Raw genomic sequence first — 21,508 nt, forward strand, 5'->3', positions numbered from 1 at the left:
AATTTTCAAAGTGAAACCACACCTTTAAATTAGAATAAAATTTTTTTTTTCTTAATCTGCCAAGGACAAAAAAGACGAGATAACAATACCATTTCGACAGAGCGATTTTTCCAGATTTAATGACAATGCTAACTACTATCCTTTGTCCATACACAGCGATTTCATGATGTCTAAAAGTCCCAAAGCACAAACCGTCGATTTCACTGCATTTGTGCCAGATGACCATCGCGCACTCTTCTACAATACTATTATTAGTGTGATTACTATTACTCCGCAGTCTCAGCACGATCATCAGCTCTAATTACCACCGGACCAACATCCTTCCTGCAGAGTTTCTTATCCTCAATTTGAAAAACCCTAATCGTTTGTATGGCGGCGACTACACGGATCCCACGGATGCGCCATAACGATCGTTTTTCGGTGAGCATTGGCATAACAATTTCTGAACACTTTTCATTGTGTCAAAAATCACGTACATTATATACACGGCGTGTAATTCTGAAAAAAAACCAGTGTACATATTATTACAACAGTTCAGTGGCTCACCCGTACTACACGCTGTAGACACCGGCGATCCTCTCGTTATTTCCACCACGGCGTACGGTTGGCAACTGTGGTAGGGGAAATCGACTAAGCTGCGACGGGGCTGCGGACTGTGTACACCACAAACGTGTCCCATTCTTCAACGTACCCACAACACGTTTCGTCGCAAGTCCAAGGGCCCAGCCATACCGATAACCGAACAAGACCGGCGCCAAACCGCACGACCATTTCCCATCTACTCGACCAAGCACAATCCGAACAAAATGAGGGAAATCGTTCACTTGCAAGCTGGCCAATGCGGCAACCAAATCGGAGCTAAGGTGAGTCCTTATTTAGGCTGTTAAACGGTGTTAATATTTAAATTGTTGTGCGAGTTATTTGACGAAAAATAAATATTGAAATTATTATTAAATCAAGCGAAAAAATAAAATAAATGTCGACGGCGACGTGATATTTAACGCCGATTTACTGGCCGAGTATTTGTGGGCGATTGCGTTCTTCGAACAAATTTTCTTCAGATAATTAATCAAATGTATACCTATAGACTGTGCGAAATTTCAGCGACAAAAATGTCAATTGTCACGATCAATTTGAATCTATGGTTTCTTCCAACAGCGTTATGTTTACTCGGCACCGGCGTCGTAGGCGGATTAGACGGCAGCAAGACTACGTCTCGGTTCAGCGGTTATTCGGACCGTACTGTGACGACTGTGTGGTTTCTTGAGGTTTCTACGAATTGAAATGAGCGATTGATAGAATAGAGCAATAATCATTATTGCATGTCGACAAAAAATTTGGTTTCTATGAAATATAAAATTTTTACGCGGTGGTAAATTTTTTATTGCATAAAATTTAATCGGATTTTTTAAAATTTCGAATGGCAATGAATTTGTGGAAAAACCCAACTCGATTGCATAGAGTTAGCGCCCATTGCGATCCAATCTTCGTTTTTTTAGGTATGCTAATCGTATAGAACGTTAGACGTCCCGGTATGACTACTTTGCGGCTATTGGATATGCCGATTTGCATATTGCATACTAACCTTAACGCGCACATAAATTATAATAAATGAACTTTCGGAAAGCGTTTGTAAATGAATTACGGCAACACTATTGTTAGAAGAAAATCTTAACATTGTAAAGTATACATGACCAGTGGCTATTAATTGTAAATTAGAGCTACCGGCTACGATCAGACACGGAATTTTGTCGAAAAGTAGCGCCTATAGTTCTTCGTGTGGTTCTGTGCATTGATTACGGGGAACATCCGTATCACTGTGTAGCGTTTGGTTTGTTTGATAGCGTTTAGATCATCTAAGTAAGATAACTGTTCATTAAATCAATCGACCAAAGATGCATTTTTCACGTAGTAAGGTATCCGGTTTTTTTTTATGATACTTACCGGTTTCGATGCGAGTTAGGATTATTATTAATAACAATATTGTAAATAACTGCCGAGACGCGGTCAGCGAGTAACTCATCTTCAAATATCCGTGTATAATTATTCAATGCACAAGGCGAATCTCCCAGGGTGTTCACCTCACATTATTTTTACTTATGTATTTCCAAGACATTAGTATGGACTAAGTGTACAGGATTAACTCAGGTATTTTTTATAAAGCCAATCGCGTTAATAAATAGACACACAAGATTACACGCCTCATTGATATAAATAAATATATTATCAGATAATGTCGAGAAAACGAAAAATTAGTTCAATTGCTTTGAAAGTGTCGTTAACATTAGGATTAACGGTTCAGTCGACTTGTGGGGACTTGAAATACAAAAAGTCGAACAAAAAATTAATTACAGTGGACACGAGCTGTTGGCCTAAAAAGAAAGGTACATATGCATATTAATCACTTCCACGGGGCATCCGAATACATAATTAAGATAAAAAAATTGCATCCACGATTACAAAAAACAACTTTTTTCTTGCATCCATTCAAAAATAATCGAATTATACCAGTTTTGCGACCGTTAATTGAACTTGTCAATCATCATGCTATACTTGTTGTTATTTAAAAAAATTCAAGTATTTTAAGAACTTGAGCAATGAGAATCGTGTTTCTGTGTATGTATGTCTAGTATATAATTTAGTTCAAATTAATTGTCTATTGTCTACGTCATACAAATATCATAATATTATAGTTGTTTATTACTCAAAATTCACAAGTCAGCTTAAATTATATGAGTCACTGTAATAGGTCGTATTAAATATAGATAAAAACTTAACCATCCTTTATTACCGCTTATTATTTTTATATTGGCATTTAACTGACCATTCATGTTGGTTTAATGTATTTTTTTATTGTTGTGAGTTAAAGTTTCGTTTTAATATCACCAAATAGCATAGGTTATAATATTGTTAATAGCCACTAATAATTCCAAATAAAAATTTCAAATTAACCGTACTTATATCTGCATTACTATCTCAATTACACGTCTATTTTTAAAAGTAAATATTTTAATTAGTTTCACAGTTTCCAAATGTTAATTGTACCTATTCTCATACTTAGGAAATGGGTTGAGAATAATTTACCGTCTAATTTTATGGTTCTGTATGATTTTCTAGTTATTATCACAATATCAATTATCCAAAAACTTTAAATAGCTGCTGAACACTCACGAGATGAAAATTCATTCCTGTTACACTTCTAATAACGAGTTATTTCCTCAGAATATATATATATATTAATATACTTTTAGTCCAATGTATGATAATTAAGTTGTCTGAATGTCGAAGTTATATTTAAGGCGAATAACCTTAATTATACCGATTTATACTGTATAATTTATATATTTGTTTTCAATTTTGTATGCTGAAATGTTTTTAGGAAATTAAAAACCTGCGCCAAATGTCAAACAGTGTAATATTTGAATCAGTCGTGCCAAATTAATAGTCTGTCTGGTATGTAATTTCAAATGGGTCGTTGAAAAAAACACACAAATATAAAATAACAACAATAATTTCACAGAATGGTCGAAGTGTGTATTATTATTCTTCTTTAACCCCTTGGCCGGATTTCGGATAACCGGTCCTCGACGACCACCGCAGCCCGTTGCTTTATTGCCATTGCGGTTTTTCATTGTCTTAGGTTTGAAAGTGCCATAAACGTTTTTTTTAGTAATTTTTATTGTGTATTTACATTTAGATGTATGTTTTACATACAAAGCGCAGAAAGAAAACAAGATGGTTCACGACCGACAAAAGTATTATCCTTTTTCTAGATCTACTCTGTTTTATGTCATATCTTTTCTGGTTCTCACACTTTGCGTTCGCATGCCTTGGCCACTCGAAGAAGTAAATTATATTCTTTAGCTGCTGTGGAAGACCCTAACAAATTGGTATTAATAACGTGCGCCTATACGTCGAACCTGACACACAATAGGGACGGTGGCAATGTGAAGGTATCGGGCAAGTTCAATGTTCTGCGCACGTATTTCACTTGTACACTGCGTATGAATGACGCGACGTACGTTATTATAATGGTAAAAATAATCATGATAATGGTGCGGGCACAGACAAGTTATTTCATCACTATTATTATTATTATTATTCGTCCTTACTCCGATACTCGTTAAAGTATCCAATGCAATTTTTACTGAGCGATTCAATTTTTTCTAATTTCCAAACAAACAATCACCGCCGAGGAATTCGAACGCTGTTGACGAGGGAGTACGTGATATGTTGTTGCTTCGGTCGGGATGACTGAGTGACCGGAAACTTTTTTCTTTCTTTCTTATTAATGTACGATGATTTTTTACAGTCGTAAATACGTGACAAATTCATTGCCCAATGACCTATAAATTATCCTCAAACTGCATTTCGCGTGATAAGCTAAACCGTTCAAGAACACTAATTGCTTGTTATTTATCGCGGTTGTAACTTTCAGACTGTTGTGTTAAGGAGAAGCCGAAGATCGAAATCAAATGCCTGAAAATGTATTCAGTTTTTTTTTTTTTTTAAATTACATGTGCGGATAACGATCATCCGACAAGTGAACGGAAACGTGCACTTAGTCTTTACCGACTGAATTACGATTTTTTTGTTTTCATTTTAAAATATGATTCTTATGGTACGCGAGGTAAATGGGCCATTATAGTAATTAATTTATAACACATGCACACGTTTGTATAGTAATGGATGAGTGCGCTTCTTCTTCGAATCTGAACAAGAGGGTTAATTGGCGCACGCGTATAACGTGATGATTGTTTTATCCGACACGAAATGAGTGCAGTGGACGTATAGATATTAATGAAATTGTAATTATTTATACAGTATNGTGCGCTTCTTCTTCGAATCTGAACAAGAGGGTTAATTGGCGCACGCGTATAACGTGATGATTGTTTTATCCGACACGAAATGCAGTGTACGTATAGATATTAATGAAATTGTAATTATTTATACAGTATAACGTCTACGGGTTTTCTCCGTTCATAAAAAAACGCATCTACAATAACAACTCTGACTATTATCGTGTAAGATCGTGGCTTCTTTTTTGTACACACGATTCTGGTCCGGTCAGGACGCCGATGGCCTTCGGGCCATAGCCCCGGGACAAGATATCATAAAGTACAGTACGGGTTATGGACGCAAGTGTAATATGCGGTGCCGTGGACTTTCTCGAGCCACCGGTAAGATTTTAGTAATGAACACTGGGGACGTAAATAATAAAAATAACCAACCGTAACGTTTCGACCGTTTTCAAAAGCGTTCAAAACTCACTCGTCAAGAAATAAATATAATGACAACATTGTGCTCCGCATTTTGTTGTCGGTTGCTTGCCGTACAATACAAATTATAAATACGGTCACATAATAACAATGATAAAGTAATGGCACAGATATTTGAATTGTGGTTCGGCGCTGCCGTTAACGTGAACTTGCGGAGAAAATGTCAATTCACTGGAGAATGTGCCACCAACGTTACNGTTCAAAACTCACTCGTCAAGAAATAAATATAATGACAACATTGTGCTCCGCATTTTGTTGTCGGTTGCTTGCCGTACAATACAAATTATAAATACGGTCAGGTAATAATAACAATAATAAAGTAATGGCACAGATATTTGAAATGTGGTTCGGCGCTGCCGTTAACGTGAACTTGCGGAGAAAATGTCAATTCACTGGAGAATGTGCCACCAACGTTACTTTTCGCTTTAGACGCACAATTTTCGTGTTCCGGTGAACTATTTTGGATAGAATGCAGACGGTGGGTTTTATTCGGTATACGATGTCAGAATGCTTACAGAGACGTTTTCTGTAGTGTCACTCAAGGGACAGAAATAGATGCACCGACTAGTGTTCCTGTCTTTCCCCTTTTGGTCGTGTTTTTTTTTTGTCGCTGGGCGACGACATTACAAGCGCGTGTCCTGTGCCTGGTAATAATTACGTTCCAGTACCGATGAGTACCCTGGAATGTTTATTTTTGGAAACCTCTGCTGAGCGCTCATGAGTCTTAATGCGTTTTATTACTCTGCGTGTACATTATTAAGGGCCTTTAACGGTACATGGATACGGCTGCCAATTTACACTAAATATGGACTGAACCCCGGACGACATCAAATTTATCTTAATAATATTATTATGTTACCGTACTTGCCAGGTCCTTTGCGTTGGTATGTGTGTATGTAACGCCAACCCTATTTATATCACCGAATAGTCGCGATTATCGCATCCTTGTCGTATTTGTTGTCCCATAAGGCCAATGTTACGGTTTACACCTCTTAGTTTTATCTCGTGTTTAACATGGTAAGTGAGTTCATATCTAAAATGTAACAATAACCTCATCAATTTCACATATCTAATTTCAATTCAAACCAGTTTTACAAGATATCAATAAACGGTATTGTAATTATGTGTTTTATTTTTATCAAAAAAAGTCTTCCGTGACTAATAATAACACAAACAGTACCGTCTATGTATTAATGATAATTTTTTTCAAATTTTTATGAAAAAAATATATATTTACCGTTAGATTTGAAATCACCGTTACAACGGACTAAAATATATTTTTCAAGAATTTTATATATCGTTTAGTTACGAAAAAAATATTTACATTTTTCGTTATGTTTCATTGATAGAAATTCTCTACATTTTTCTTTACATAAAAAGCTAAAAGTCTTACGATTTATCTAATTTACGAATGATATAAATTGTTACTTAGTTAATGAGCGTGAATTATTTATTTTAGATAATTATAGAAAAATTATAAATAATAATGTCAGTTATATAATTATATTTTATATACCAAGTTTGTGTAATTATGATTAAAAAACAATTATATTTAGGACTTAATTTAAATCTAAAAATATTTAAATAAAACGATTAAAAATGAAAACGTGCAGTTCTTAATTATTATGTTAATGAAGTATACAGATGGAAATATCAACGCCATGTCTATGAAATAGTCGACAGAACCTTTCTACAGCCCAATCTCCACACCCACCATATCCCCTTTTTTAGATAAATATCCGATAAAACATTATGCTATAGGTCTTGAAAAGTATGTTTAAAAGACAAATAAAAACAATTACTCTGATAAGGTGGTCAGTAGAAAAATAGTGTTTGTTTGTTACGAGAAATTTTTTTTTTTCAAAGAACTAATGACATTGTGTAGTTGTTATATGTGTTTTGTAGGCACTCCTGGCAATAAAAATATAAAAACAAGAAACACGATATACTTTAGAGTGTAATACGAATTCCGACGTATTTTTGTCGTCGCTTTATTTACTGTTAAATGTAGAAAAAGAATTTTTCAAATTATCAATGTATAGAAATAGTATTATGAGTTAACGGACCATAATTACTTCATTAAGTATTAAGTTCCACTCTGTGTATTTGTTTCTGTATGAAATAAAAATAAGTCATTTTTAAAAATAAAACCATAAAATAAACTAGTTTTTTTTCTCTAAAACTTCTTTTTTAAAAATAGTCTTTGGGTATAAGATTTTGCATAAGACCTGCAGGTTATCATACACCTAAAAATTATCCAGTGCTGGAAGAACAGCTACGAGGCAAACTTTGAACCAATTATTTAACGAAATTGTCTAGATATAATAATAGTATGATAGTTACCAGTTACTTAGTCATTTGGCTCATATGAAGGATGACTTAAGTGATCAAGTCAAATCATGAAGTGAATATCAATGTGTTGGGTTCTTTTTCTGCTCTTTGACGTATAACTGGTATGTATTTGCAGATTTTTTGAAGTTAGAACTAAGTTTCTACTTAGTTAAGAAAGTCATGTTGTAATCCGTAACTAGGTATCAATTGCAAGTCATATAGATTATTCAAATTTTAATATATTCTATAAACTTTTTCAAGTCATTGATGGAAGTAATAAAGTATTATACCTCTCCTATTACTCATAATAGAATTGACCCTAACAAATAATATAAAATCAATGGCTTATTAATGGTTATTATTGGTCATTAAAAACTTTGAAATTCAATTTGTACAAACAATGATTTGTACTAGCGTTGTAAATGTAACTGCACTTATATTATTAAAAAATATAATTGTGTAGGTTATAATTGTACTACCTGCTTTGCAGTAAAATTCTTCTGGGGTATGGTCATTAAACGAACAAAATAACATTTATTAAAATGTATCAGCAAGGTGATATGTATGTCGAACTATGCTTCGAGTATTACCACTGGATAGTGACCTTTACGATGTGCATCGTTTAAAACTTGGGATATATTAGACTAATTTAAGAATTTTGAAAAACTTGACCAAACCACGGAGTGGTTTACCGGAATATTAGACGAATCACTCTGTTTAGTGTTGTACACTCAGAAACAGTAATTTACTTAAATGTAAATTTCTACGTTTAATTTTTTTCTATTAAACCGGTAACTTCGTTAAACGAATTTTGCTAAAGCTCGTTGAACATTTTGAGTTAATACTAATAATTTTAAATTATTGATAGCAAAACGTTGAACAAAATAAATCGCTCGCAAGATAGATAAATTTATGTTTATAATTATACGGCCAATAGGTTAGATTTTTTATCTGAATAACAAGAAAACATATATTGCCACAAAGATTTACTTATATCACATGGTTTAAATGCAGTTTTTTCACAAAAATTTTCTCAGATTGATTATTTTACCAGCGAGCACTTATTAAAGACTTTTTACTTAAAATTCTGTCAGATGTATGATTCGATTATTAATATATATGTTTCATAACTTCATAAATTTTTAAACCTATTAATTATTAAAATCATGAATTACTCATTGTATAGCATGAGGATTGCTTATTGTTATTATCTACATTCTAAGGATTGACAATGCATTGATGATAATAGAAACTTTTCAAATTATTGCACGTTTAACATATTAGGCATATAATTATTTTTTGTCGATACTCCTCAATTAGTTAATTAAATAATTTATAACTACATTAGTATAAGACGGTAATATTATTTTCATATTTTGAAAAACTGTAAAAGCAAAAACCAAAATTATTTGAAATTTAAATTTAATATAACGTTTCATATGTTTTGTTATGACATTTCAAGATTGGATGTTATAGCACTAGATGTTGTGTTTTCTATGTTCATATTGAATATTTGATGCGTCAAATCATTAAATTTTCAATCTACGATAAGAATCTCATTTAAGAGTTCTTGTACGTAAAGTTCTTAATAAATTATTTTATATAATGTCGGTCTTTAATAGCTCATTGGGTCTAAAAATAAATATGTTGGAAGTGTATCACGAGAATTCATCGCATTACTTAAGACTATGTTGATTTATTCGAAGATAATGTATTTTGTTGTATAGTTTAATAACACGGTGTAATTATCATTATAATTTGACCTGCCTACCTCGATTCATAATCAGATAATAGAAATAATTCATTTGATTTTATTAATTTTCAGTTTTGGCAAGTGATATCCGAAGAACATGGCATCGATTACACTGGATTTTACAAAGGCACGTCCGATCTCCAACTCGAACGTATTAACGTCTACTACAACGAAGGGTCCGGTAAGATGATAATCATAATTTATTTGAAGCAGTTAGGAGTTTGACCGAGATAATTGACATCAACTGATTAAATATCTTTGTCATTTCTATTACTACAGTTTCGTAATAGATGTCCAATTGAAGACGAAACAATGCGTTACTGGGTTTCCTCGTTGTTCAATAAAAGTGTACTATGTAGTTCATTATCTTTTAATTTTTTCTCTTTTATTTTATAAAACTGCGTGTTGTTGGCCAGTTTCATTAACTAGCGTTCGTTACAGCCATTGTCAAATTTGGAATCCTATCGACAGACTTGATCAGACACGGAAATTATATTGAATCCTGTAAATTATTATTCAGTCTTTTATTGCAAAAGCTTTATAAATAGACGTCAATCGGATTCATTAAAACTTAGTCTTAATCAGTAAAAACTTAAAAAATGAATTCGAATTTTTTCTTAACGTTTGCTTAGGTATATTATAATCGTATTGTCAGTATTGATTATGTTAGAAAAATAATTCATGTTGATATTTCGAAAATATGCAATCAAATTGATAATTTTAAATTGAATTATCAGTTCACATACAATAATTTTTTTTTGTACATTATTAAACTATTATTAATAGATCAATTGAGTAATAAAAATTGATAACTTGTGGTTTAAAATTAAGACTATATTAAAATAAAGTATTACGAGTATGTGTTTAGCGTTGATAATGGTAACATTGTTCCAGAAATTTGCATCCGCGATTTTTTAGTCATTTTATTGTGGCCTTTTGAGTTAAATATTTTTAATATTTTTTAGTTTCATATTAATAATATTCTTAATATAGTTTTAATTTTGAATAAATCAAATAAGATTTAACATGTATGAACTATAATATCATATCGTTTTATTTTTGCGTACATTGCATTTTAATTAGGCCAACAACAGTTTACCATTCTTTATATCTGCATTAAAAAATTAATACCATCGTGTATAGTGTAAATATAGCTATTGTGTTTTGTTTTTTATTTAATCTATATTTATTAACGGAAAGGTATTGCCATAGACCATAAGATACTGTTTTATTATAAATAAATAATAAAAAGGAGGACTACTCACTTATCTTTTTCATTTTTTACTCATAATTTTCTTAATTTTTCCTAGGCTAGACTATTTAATGATATAACCATGATTTTTTTAACATTTAAAAATATGTGGGATTCTAGTGTTTATGGATGCAGTTGCCTGAGAATATTATATAAAAATTAATTGTACTAACAATTGTAAACAATTTTATAAGTATAATATCATATTTTTTTTAGCTGTCAATCGTTCTGAGGGTGGCAAATATGTTCCTCGTGCTGTTTTACTCGACTTGGAACCTGGTACCATGGAGTCTATCAGGTCTGGACCATACGGTGTGTTGTTTAGACCAGACAACTTCGTGTTTGGTCAGTCTGGGGCTGGAAACAATTGGGCTAAAGGACATTACACTGAAGGCGCTGAACTTGTTGATGCGGTTTTGGACGTTGTCAGAAAGGAAAGTGAAAACTGCGACTGCTTACAAGTAAATTATTATTACAAATATAATGTTATTTTACATTAAGTAACAATTCATTTTATTTATAATATATCATGAATCATTCGAGTTTTCCATCAATAAAGTCATGTTCATTAATGTTTTTTAAAATTAAACCGCGGAAAACATTTTTTTAACAAGTTCAACTTATTTAAATTGGTGATGTCGTTAATTTTATTTGTTTAGGGATTCCAATTGGCTCATTCTTTGGGTGGAGGTACTGGATCCGGTTTAGGTACATTATTGATTTCGAAAATTCGCGAGGAATATCCTGATCGAATTATGAACACTTACTCGGTTATGCCATCGCCAAAGGTATCCGATACCGTCGTAGAACCTTACAACGCCACTTTGTCAGTTCACCAGTTAGTTGAAAACACTGATGAATCTTACTTGATTGACAATGAAGCCCTTTATGATATTTGTTTCCGCACCCTCAAGCTGACCAACCCAACATATGGCGATTTAAACCACTTGGTATCACTTACCATGTCTGGCGTGACTACTTGCCTTCGGTTTCCCGGTCAACTGAATGCTGATCTTCGGAAATTAGCAGTGAATATGGTCCCGTTCCCGAGATTGCACTTCTTCATGCCCGGATTTGCTCCACTAACAGCGCGTGGTAGTCAATCATACAGAGCAATGAGTGTACCCGAACTCACACAACAAATGTTTGATGCTAAAAATATGATGGTAGCTTGTGACCCAAGACATGGTCGTTATCTTACCGTAGCAGCTATTTTCAGGTATTAGTTATATTCTTTTTACAAGAATTCACGAACAAATTCATTTATATTATGTAATAGTAACAGTCTATTAATATTAAACATTTTAGCTTCGATGTGAAGCTTAGAAGGTATTAATTATACTATGATATGTTTTTTTTTATTAAGTTTTGTTTACTTTTTTTAAATCGAACCATTTTCCTTTAAACAGAAAATTGTCAAAAATTAAAAATGCATATAGAAAAAAAAATTTTTTCAACTTAATTTTTGAAAATGTTCCAGAAATATTGACACTTTTATATATATCTTAAATTAAATTTATGTAATATATTTTAATATGAAAAAAAAATTTCGGACTTATTTTGTTTTCATGGTGAAAACAGACATCAATGTTAATGAAAAAAATACGATTTCTGCAAAAAATTCTTTTTTATATTTTTAACTTTTTGAAAAATGGATGGATCAATATTATTTTTTTTTTTAATAGATACATGAGGTATTTACCTATCATTTGATATATATATTTTTTTAATCTGATCCTTCATTTCTACACAGGAAGAATTCAAAATGATAACTTTTTTACAAAAAATTAATTTTTCAACTTAACTTTTAAAAGAGTTTTAGAAATACTAACACTTTTTATCTTAAATTAATATTAATGTAATGTACATTATTATAGAAAAAACAATTTTCTTATTTTATTTTGTCTTCATGGTAAAAATGGCTACCATATTCCGCGACCCCCCTGTGTTGGATTTTTTATTCTATATAAATATTTTATGCAATCAATTTTTTGTGTGACAAAGAACAAATGTGACCGGGATATATCCCTAAAAAACTGATCGTAATTATCTAAATAGGTTTTGACGCAACTTTTATAACTTGCCCAGGGTATTTCAATCATAGCACTGGAAAGAAAGCAAATATTGTATATCTTATAGTAAAAATTAAAATGAAAATGGTTAGAATTAATATTGATGAAATTTTTTGTTTTATTTAGAGGTCGAATGTCAATGAAAGAAGTAGACGAACAAATGTTGAACGTACAGAATAAGAACTCCAGTTATTTTGTTGATTGGATCCCAAACAACGTGAAAACAGCTGTTTGTGATATTCCACCTTGTGGACTTAAAATGAGTTCCACATTTATTGGAAACACGACGGCCATACAAGAGCTATTTAAGCGTATATCAGAACAATTTTCCGCTATGTTTAGAAGAAAAGCTTTCTTGCATTGGTATACTGGAGAAGGAATGGATGAAATGGAATTCACTGAAGCTGAATCTAATATGAATGATTTAATATCAGAATACCAACAATACCAGGTATAACATCAAGAAAATTCATTGACAATTATTCAGGCCAACTAAAAAATATCACTCTGGTTCGAAATATTTGGATAACTCCTCTATGGAATTTTACTGCTGATTCCAATCTGGTTTTGTATTTGTTAATCACATCTGGTTTCTGAGATAATTACTAATTTGTAATAAAGTAATAATTAAAAACTTAAAAATTTTTACGAAATTTCGAGATATTCTATAAACAACAATTTTGTCGATTTTTAATTTGTATTCAGTCAAAAAATAACATTTTTAAAATCATTATAAAAATGTCTATTTAATGGTTATAAATTCATTACCGACATTCAAACCAAAGTTATAGTGAAAAGTTTAGCTTAATTTTTGTGTAAATGAGTTTTATATTCAAGTTAAAAAGCTTAAAAAACAGGTTTAACTTGTAGCAGTAGTCTCAAATTTCACATAACTGTTTTCTTGTATGATAAAAATAAATTTAGAGTTTTTAGAAAACAATTTTTTTATGAATTTTTAATTTTGTAATTATTGCTTAATTAGTAATTATCTCAGAAACCAGATTGGAATCAGAAGTGAAATTCCATTTGAAGAATCATCAAAATATTGTACCTTACAGATTTTCTTTTGTTGTAGTCCTGTGTTATCTATAGTTGAATATTTATTGATTTTTTTTACTTTCTTTCCTGTAGATATTACAATAATAAAAAATATGCATAAATCAATAGTGCAAAAACGTTTTTATATTCTTAGAATAAAAGGAATCATACTGTACTACATTTTTTGTTTTTTTTTTTATTGTAATTTCGTATAAACATATTATGTTTTTAATTAAATATAATTGTGCATTTATTCACTATTTTACTTTTTTAAATATAAGTTTTATAAATTGCAGGAAGCATCTGTAGATGAAGAATACATAGAAGAAGAAGAATCTGAAGAGCAAGCAATGTGTGACTAATTACATTTTAATAAGTAATGAATTCGCTTACAACTCAATATACTACAATATGTATGACATTATTGTAAGGCTTTTGTTTCACATTTTTCATTTGATTTAATTATCAGTTCGATCTTTAATTTGCTTTTTTCTTTTTTATTGATTAAATTTTACCGTAAAATTGGCGAATACAAACTGAGTGGTGAATAAAAATTAACATTAGGAAACTGTCTTTTTTGTTTTACTCATCAACTTGATTTATGAGGTTCTTTTAACGCTAAGCGTTTTGTGTGAGCACACCCATCACACATCAGGGAATAGTTTCTATTCTCCTGTAAACTTCTATTCACACACTTTTATGATATAACAATTTATTAATGAACTATTTTATATTGTTAAGATTTTATATATAAGTTATTTTATTATAATACATTTTTCGTGTAAAAATTATAAAAGTTATTCCAATTATATTTAATTATTAAAAATGTCGATTATGATGTATTGATGTAATCATTGTTAATAAGAAAAACGTATGAAAATATCTTTTGTAAATGATCTTATGATAAAAATTAATTTATATATTTTTTATTGTACTACAAATATTACATTATAAATTATAGTAAATATACTTAGGCAGATGTTTAACTCTAAAAAAATTTAAGTAATATAAATTGAAAAATAATGTAAATGAATTTTATACAACTTATCAGGAAGTAAACAATTTAAGACGTATTTTTAACAAGTCTCCTCAGAAACCTCAGAAAATTTAAAAAATATTGTGCATGTTCAACATGACACAACAAACATCCAATAGATAATGTAATTATTTTGTTAATGACAAATATACTCACTATTATTGCACGGGTCAAGGGTGTTTAACAGTAATTTACTTATCAGATCACCAAGTTTTAGCTTCGATGCGAAGCTGAGAAGGTATTAATTTTACTATGATGTGTTTATTTTTATTTTTTTTTTTGTGTCTGTTACCACTTTTTCTCAGCTCTCGCCGAACGGATTTCTTTCAACGATACGTCAAAAGATCACAAATCGTATCTAGTCGAAGACATTACCCTCAAAAATTGAAAAAATTTACCTCGTTCCCCGTAAATGGGGGAAACCTCTAAAAAATTACAAATTTAAAAATCGCTAATTTTTTCAATTTTTTTTACTAAAAACTGCCATTACTTATTCAAAAATGAACATATCAATATAATTTTTTTTTTTAGATGCTTGATATTTTTTCCTATCAAATAGTATATATTTTTTGTAAATTTGACACTTAACCTGCCCACAAGAGGGGATTTAAAATGACAACTTTTATACAAAAAATTAACATTTTCAACTTAACTTTTGAAAATGTTTCGGAAAGTCTGACACTTTTATATATATCTTAAATTAAAGCTAATGTAATATCCTTTAATTTGAAAAAAAAAAATTTGACCTTTGGACTTGTCTTCGTGGTGAAAGTTGACATCAAAGTTAATAAAAAATTACGATTTTTTTAAAATAATTTTTTTTTATATTTTTAACTTAATAATGCTCTAACTTTTTCAAAAATGAACATATCAATATAATTTTTTTTTTATATATACTTGATGTTTTTACCTATTATTTAGTATATTTTTTTTGTAAATTTGACCTTTTTTCTGCCCACAGGGGGGGATTTAAAATCACAACTTTTTCACAAAAAATTAACTTTTTCAACTTAACTTGAAAATGTTCCGAAAGGTCTGACACTTTTATATATATCTTAAATTAAAGCTAATGTAAAGTTCTTTAATTTGAAAAAAAAAAATTTGACCTCTGGACTTGTCTTCGTGGTGAAAGTTGACATCAAAGTTAATAAAAAATTACGATTTTTGTAAAATAATTTTTTTTTATATTTTTAACTTAATAATGCTCTAACTTTTTCAAAAATGAACATATCAATATAATTTTTTTTTATATAGATGCTTGATGTCTTTACTTATCATTTGGTATATTTTTTTTGTAAATCTGACACTTAACCTGCCCACAGGGGGGGATTTAAAATGACAACTTTTTCACAAAAAATTTACTTTTTCAACATAACTTTTGAAAATGTTCCGGAAGGTCTGACACTTTTATATATATCTTAAATTAAAGCTAATGTAATATACTTTAATTTGAAAAAAAAAAATTTGACCTCTGGACTTTTCTTCACGGCGAAAATGGCTACCGAATGCTATTTTCGTGTGAAAATTCTCGATTTTATTATTCATATTATATTTAACTTTATAATGCTATAACTTATTGAATAGTTTATGGATCCACACAATTTTTTTATGAGAAATAATATTTTTTAATAAACTCTTTTTCATTCGACATACTCTATCTTAATCGAGATATTAAGGAACCAGCAGATCAAGTAGCTTTTGGAATAAAACACCAATTTTTTTAAAATTAAACACTATCTAAAGATTTGCATCGAAGCGTTTATTTTTGATAGTGATTTTAATCACTGTCAGATATCATTATACTTGATCCAACTATACCACGTCACAACTGTGCCGCGACCCCCCTATGCTGGGTTTTTTTTATACACATATTTGATTATGGACCACAACTTTCTAGTAATATTAGAATTTGCAAAATAAAATTTGTTTTCGTTCCACTCTACTATTAATATTACTAAAATTTCTATTTTTTTTATAAAGGGCGATTTAAATAAAAAAATATCCGAGCGATTAAAAAATTTGAACCAATATTTTAAAAGATATTAATACTTATAAACAAAAATTATGAACAATTACATTCTAAACAATTTTTATTGTATGTTGAATATTTCGTCTGCAATATTTAAATAAACTAATAAAAACGATTTTCACGGTAAAAATAAAAATATGTCGTTTTTTTAATTTTAATGACTAAGTATTATATATTTGGCTTTATTGCTAATAACATTTTTTATGGTAAACATTTAGTTCTACAAGTTTAATTCTATAATTTTTCCTGAGAATAGAATAGATTTAAAGATAAATGACAAAAATGAAAAAATTAATCCTTACAGTCAAATTTTCAACCCTCTTGCGGCACCTGAAGATATTAAAAAAATTTTTTTTTATCTCCCATAATCAGGAGACTAAACTGCAACTTTTTTCTATTAGAATTCAATTATCAACATTTTCATTGTTTCGTACCACCCTAATATATATATATATAACGAGCAACACGTCTATTCAAGACGTGTTATGTGATAAAATTTTAATTTTAAAATCCAAGTACAATAAGTATTAATATATACAATGGTTAACATTTTATTAATCAAATTCTATTAAATTATTAACAAGCTACTTTTGTACATATGTATATAATAAACAAACAATAATACAATAATATTTATGTTAAAGAATGTTCCACACATTTTTCTTATACGAATCTATATCTTCATCTTTATTTTTATTCTCTTTTGATTTAGTATTATCTGCTGATTTGTGTTGATTAAACAAACAACTTTTAACATAGAATTCTGGGTTCCAAAAAATAGGTAGGAGTCCATTGATATTTACAAATATCAAACTAGAAATATTAGTTATAGTCAATGTTGATTTATTGTTCGCTACAAATCGATTTTTAACAATTGTAATACATGGCGTGCACGCTGTACGCTCTCATCTAAAATATTTTATCATAAGATAAATAATAACGAAAATTTAAAAACCTGTAATTTACAATATAATATCAACAATTATTATTGTTTTTTATTTCCATGTACTTGATAGTGACGATAAATTAAAAACGAGCGAATATTCAATACCCTCTGTTAGTAACTATCCCACAGATGTCTTGATAAATTAACTACATGTGCTCTTAATCTTACTTTATCAAGAAAATAAAATAAAGACAGTTTGGTTGGGTATTAATTGATACCCAACCAAACTGTACATACAAAACCATTTAACATTTAACTCAATTTAACAACAACAAAAATTAATAATCTTTGTATATTTATATAAGGTATTTCTTGTACACGTTCTCCATTACAGGAAGTTGTTAAAGAATATTAGAAATAATAAATATTATGCACAGTGATTATGGTAGCAATAATTTTGTAGAAAACTTTAAATTAAGTAATGCATATAATTTATGTAATTTTAATAAAAACCAGAAATCTACTTTGCTTCAATTCATTGAAAGACTTTCAATGAAAGTACAAGTTATATTAATATTATATTATTATATTATTTCAATAAATTAGTATCAATAAATAATTATATATTATTAATTATAATTAATAATTAGTAATTACTAATGAAGTAGCATTAGTGAAGCATGTGTATAAATCGACATATTTTTTTTAAATTTATGAGCATTTAATAAGGTCACACATTTTTTTGATATTCTATTGGAATTAGAGGAACATTGGGATATTTTTAGGATAGAATTTTGTATACAGATGGTATAAACATTAAAGATTAAGCGGTAACAAAAGCATTTATAAAAATACAAAAAGATGTTTGTTTTTCATGAAATATTAATTTTTTATTAGATAAACAACTAACTATTTATAACTATATTAGAGCATATATTATAAAATTACTTCTGGAATCGAATTCTTAAAAGTAATATTATTGCAAATTAGAGTATTTTTTATGTCAAAATAATGAATTACGATTTGAACTTGATTTTATTTTTAATAGGAATTCAATTGATTCAACAGATTTTAACAACAAAGGTAATCATTTAACATTTATAGCGAGATAATTAGTAAATTCAACAAGATTATTAGAGTTAAACCAACTGTAATTTATCCAACTATTAGTGTTGTAAAATGTGTGTAAGTTTAATACTAAGGAAATTTCTGAAAAATTGGAGATTTCTATTATTCAGAACATTTTATTGAATTATTTTCTTTTGTTTATTATCTTTAAAATTATATTTATATAACTGTATATGGAGTTTGAGAATATTAAGCGTGATTTAAAAACAAAAAAATGCAACCAAAATGATAAAAATTTTGTAAATACAAACGAAAAATAGTTGAATAGAAATAAAAACAATGTTTTGCAATGAATTAAATATAGTAATAATAATAATTTGCCAAAATATTTTCATAAAAATTAACTCAAAGTAAAATAAATGAAAATCAATCATTTTTATTGATTTAATTTTAAATAAGCCTCAGTATTGGCAGCATTAGAAATTTTGTAGATTTCGCTAACAGGTGCCGACACAGTTAGGAGAGAATTTATACTCTGGATATGTTTATTTATTATTACAACAGCGATATTTCGAAATTTAAATATTTATAATTAATGATGAACAGAATATCCAACACTATATGGATTTAATAAATTATAACATTATTAGTCATAAAATATTAATAATATATATTTTTTTATCTTTCTTGATATCCTGATTAAATTTTCATTTTATTGTAGCGACAAGAAAGACAACTAAAATTTATTCAAATGATAAATGAAATACCAACACTTAAACCAGTTATAATTTCAAATGTTGAAGAATTAGTCAACTCTATTAAAACTAACAATGATTTTAATTTGACAACAATAGATGCTGTTGCTGAAAAGCTAAGGGAAATGAGATGTTCGTACTCTTTGATAGCCCTTTATCTAATATACCACGTTGAATTAGACAAACACGATGAGCACCAGTTGGATTACGTTCAACTAGAAATATTCAGTGACATTTTACATCGTATTCTTTCATTATTTTATTACATACTAATTCCTAGTCTTCGAGGTATCTGGATGACTTCAATAACTATTGATGCCTTACATGCTGGTAAAATATCATATAATGAAATTGATTTTTATAAAATTAAGAATGAATTATTTACATATTGTTCTAAATGTTACAAAACTGGTCATTTACTAGAAGAACCTTTATATTTGTTTGATTATGAAAATAAAGGATATACAGTAAAGTATGTTAATAAATTATCTGATATGTTGATGTTGTCACAATATGCTTACCCTGAATCATTTGACAATTTCTATAAATTTGCACAAAAAACAAAAATTTTCAGCTTTATATGGAAAGATTCTCACAATAAGGATACATTCAAACCACCTATTACTCATTATGATAGTTATTTTCTTGACAGATCTTTCAATGATTTGATGAGCAATTGGAAAAACAATTATTATAGTTTGATTCCATATACAAATACTATAAGAAATAATGTGTTACTAGTTATGTACTATTCTATTGTACGACATTTTGTTTATATTATACAGATATATCATCAAGTTTATAATAAAAAACATTGTAATAAAAATGAATTTTTGGAATTGTTACAAATTCCATTGGAGATTTTGTTAAAAATACGTAAATTTATTAATTATGATACAAAAAATTTTCAAGAAGTTATAGATATGTTGTCTACTAATGGCAGTTATATTGATATAGAGAATATAGAAAATTCAACTAAAGGAATGTTGAAAATATACGATTGTTTTAGTTACAAATTCAATTCAGTTTATTTAGATTATACTAAAATGAAAGACTCTTTAGTTATACAAATTCCATTTGATTTCTCAGAAACTAAAAATCAGTTGCAACGGTTCGCTAATGATATGAAGGACTACTATTTGAATGTAAAGCGTGAGATGTCACCAGTTAAATTTAACATATTAAAAGGTTTTAACGCGAAATAATAATTACCTGCTTTCCTATTTATTAATAAGATATTTAATTATCATAAATCTATAAATAATGTAATTCTATATTATAATTATTACCTTCAATAAATTTCAAAAATATCTTTTCTTATAATATTTCAACTTTTTATTTATATAACAGTTAATATTGTACAACATTTTTGTATAATTATTTTAAAAAATAATTTTTTTTTAAATAAATTTTAGGCAACCTTTTATATGCCTGTTTTATTAAATTAAAACCACTAACATTTAAATTATCGAGTCTAAATGACTATGTTTTTTTCTCCCTAGAGTCTGCTAGTAAGCAAAGGTTATACTCTTCTTCACCACCCCAACAATAGTCAATCCCATGTTTTATTTTTTCACCTGATAAATGTATATACTTTAATATACTTATATATACTTATGTAAACCTATATACTTTAGAAAGTTAATTTAAGTAATAATTAAAAAAAAAATTTACTTAAGTATTATAATTTTTGAAAAAATCGTGCATGATGTATGGGCGAATTGTAATATTTACTTTACTTAATAATAATAATACTTAATTAATAAAATAAATTTAAAAAAACGGTAGTACAGTGTGGTCGAGGCACAGTGTGGACGAGGCATAGATGGGACAAGTATAGATGATATCTGACAGTGATTAAAATCACTATCATAAGAAACGCTTCGATGCAAATCTGTAGATAGTGTTTAACTCTAAGAAATTGGTGGATGATTACAAAAGCAACATCAACCCTTATTTCTTTAATCATATCCTGATTAGTAGTTCTTTGAGTTTAAAATATAATATAT

At 28.9% G+C, this 21,508-nt stretch overlaps 2 protein-coding genes across 2 annotated transcripts; both read left to right on the forward strand.

Annotated features, from left to right (window-relative positions):
• Nucleotides 1-656: 656 nt before the first annotated feature.
• LOC126908609 (tubulin beta chain-like) lies at nucleotides 657-14,567 on the forward strand. The gene is made up of 6 exons (XM_050690840.1): nucleotides 657-863; nucleotides 9,436-9,544; nucleotides 10,832-11,076; nucleotides 11,275-11,834; nucleotides 12,814-13,138; nucleotides 14,022-14,567. Exons 1-6 carry the CDS (start codon nucleotides 807-809, stop codon nucleotides 14,085-14,087), a joined length of 1,362 nt encoding a protein of 453 aa, XP_050546797.1. The 5' UTR covers nucleotides 657-806; the 3' UTR covers nucleotides 14,088-14,567.
• Nucleotides 14,568-18,644: 4,077 nt separating this feature from the next.
• On the forward strand, nucleotides 18,645-21,465 carry LOC126908610 (uncharacterized). Its single transcript, XM_050690842.1, has 2 exons — nucleotides 18,645-18,759; nucleotides 19,466-21,465. The coding sequence occupies exons 1-2, from the start codon at nucleotides 18,688-18,690 to the stop codon at nucleotides 20,702-20,704; spliced, it is 1,311 nt and encodes a 436-aa protein (XP_050546799.1). The 5' UTR covers nucleotides 18,645-18,687; the 3' UTR covers nucleotides 20,705-21,465.
• Nucleotides 21,466-21,508: the final 43 nt, after the last annotated feature.

The sequence above is a fragment of the Daktulosphaira vitifoliae genome, unplaced genomic scaffold (assembly GCF_025091365.1).
Source record: "Daktulosphaira vitifoliae isolate Bord-2020 unplaced genomic scaffold, ASM2509136v1 Scaffold_5, whole genome shotgun sequence".
Classification (NCBI taxonomy): domain Eukaryota; kingdom Metazoa; phylum Arthropoda; class Insecta; order Hemiptera; family Phylloxeridae; genus Daktulosphaira; species Daktulosphaira vitifoliae.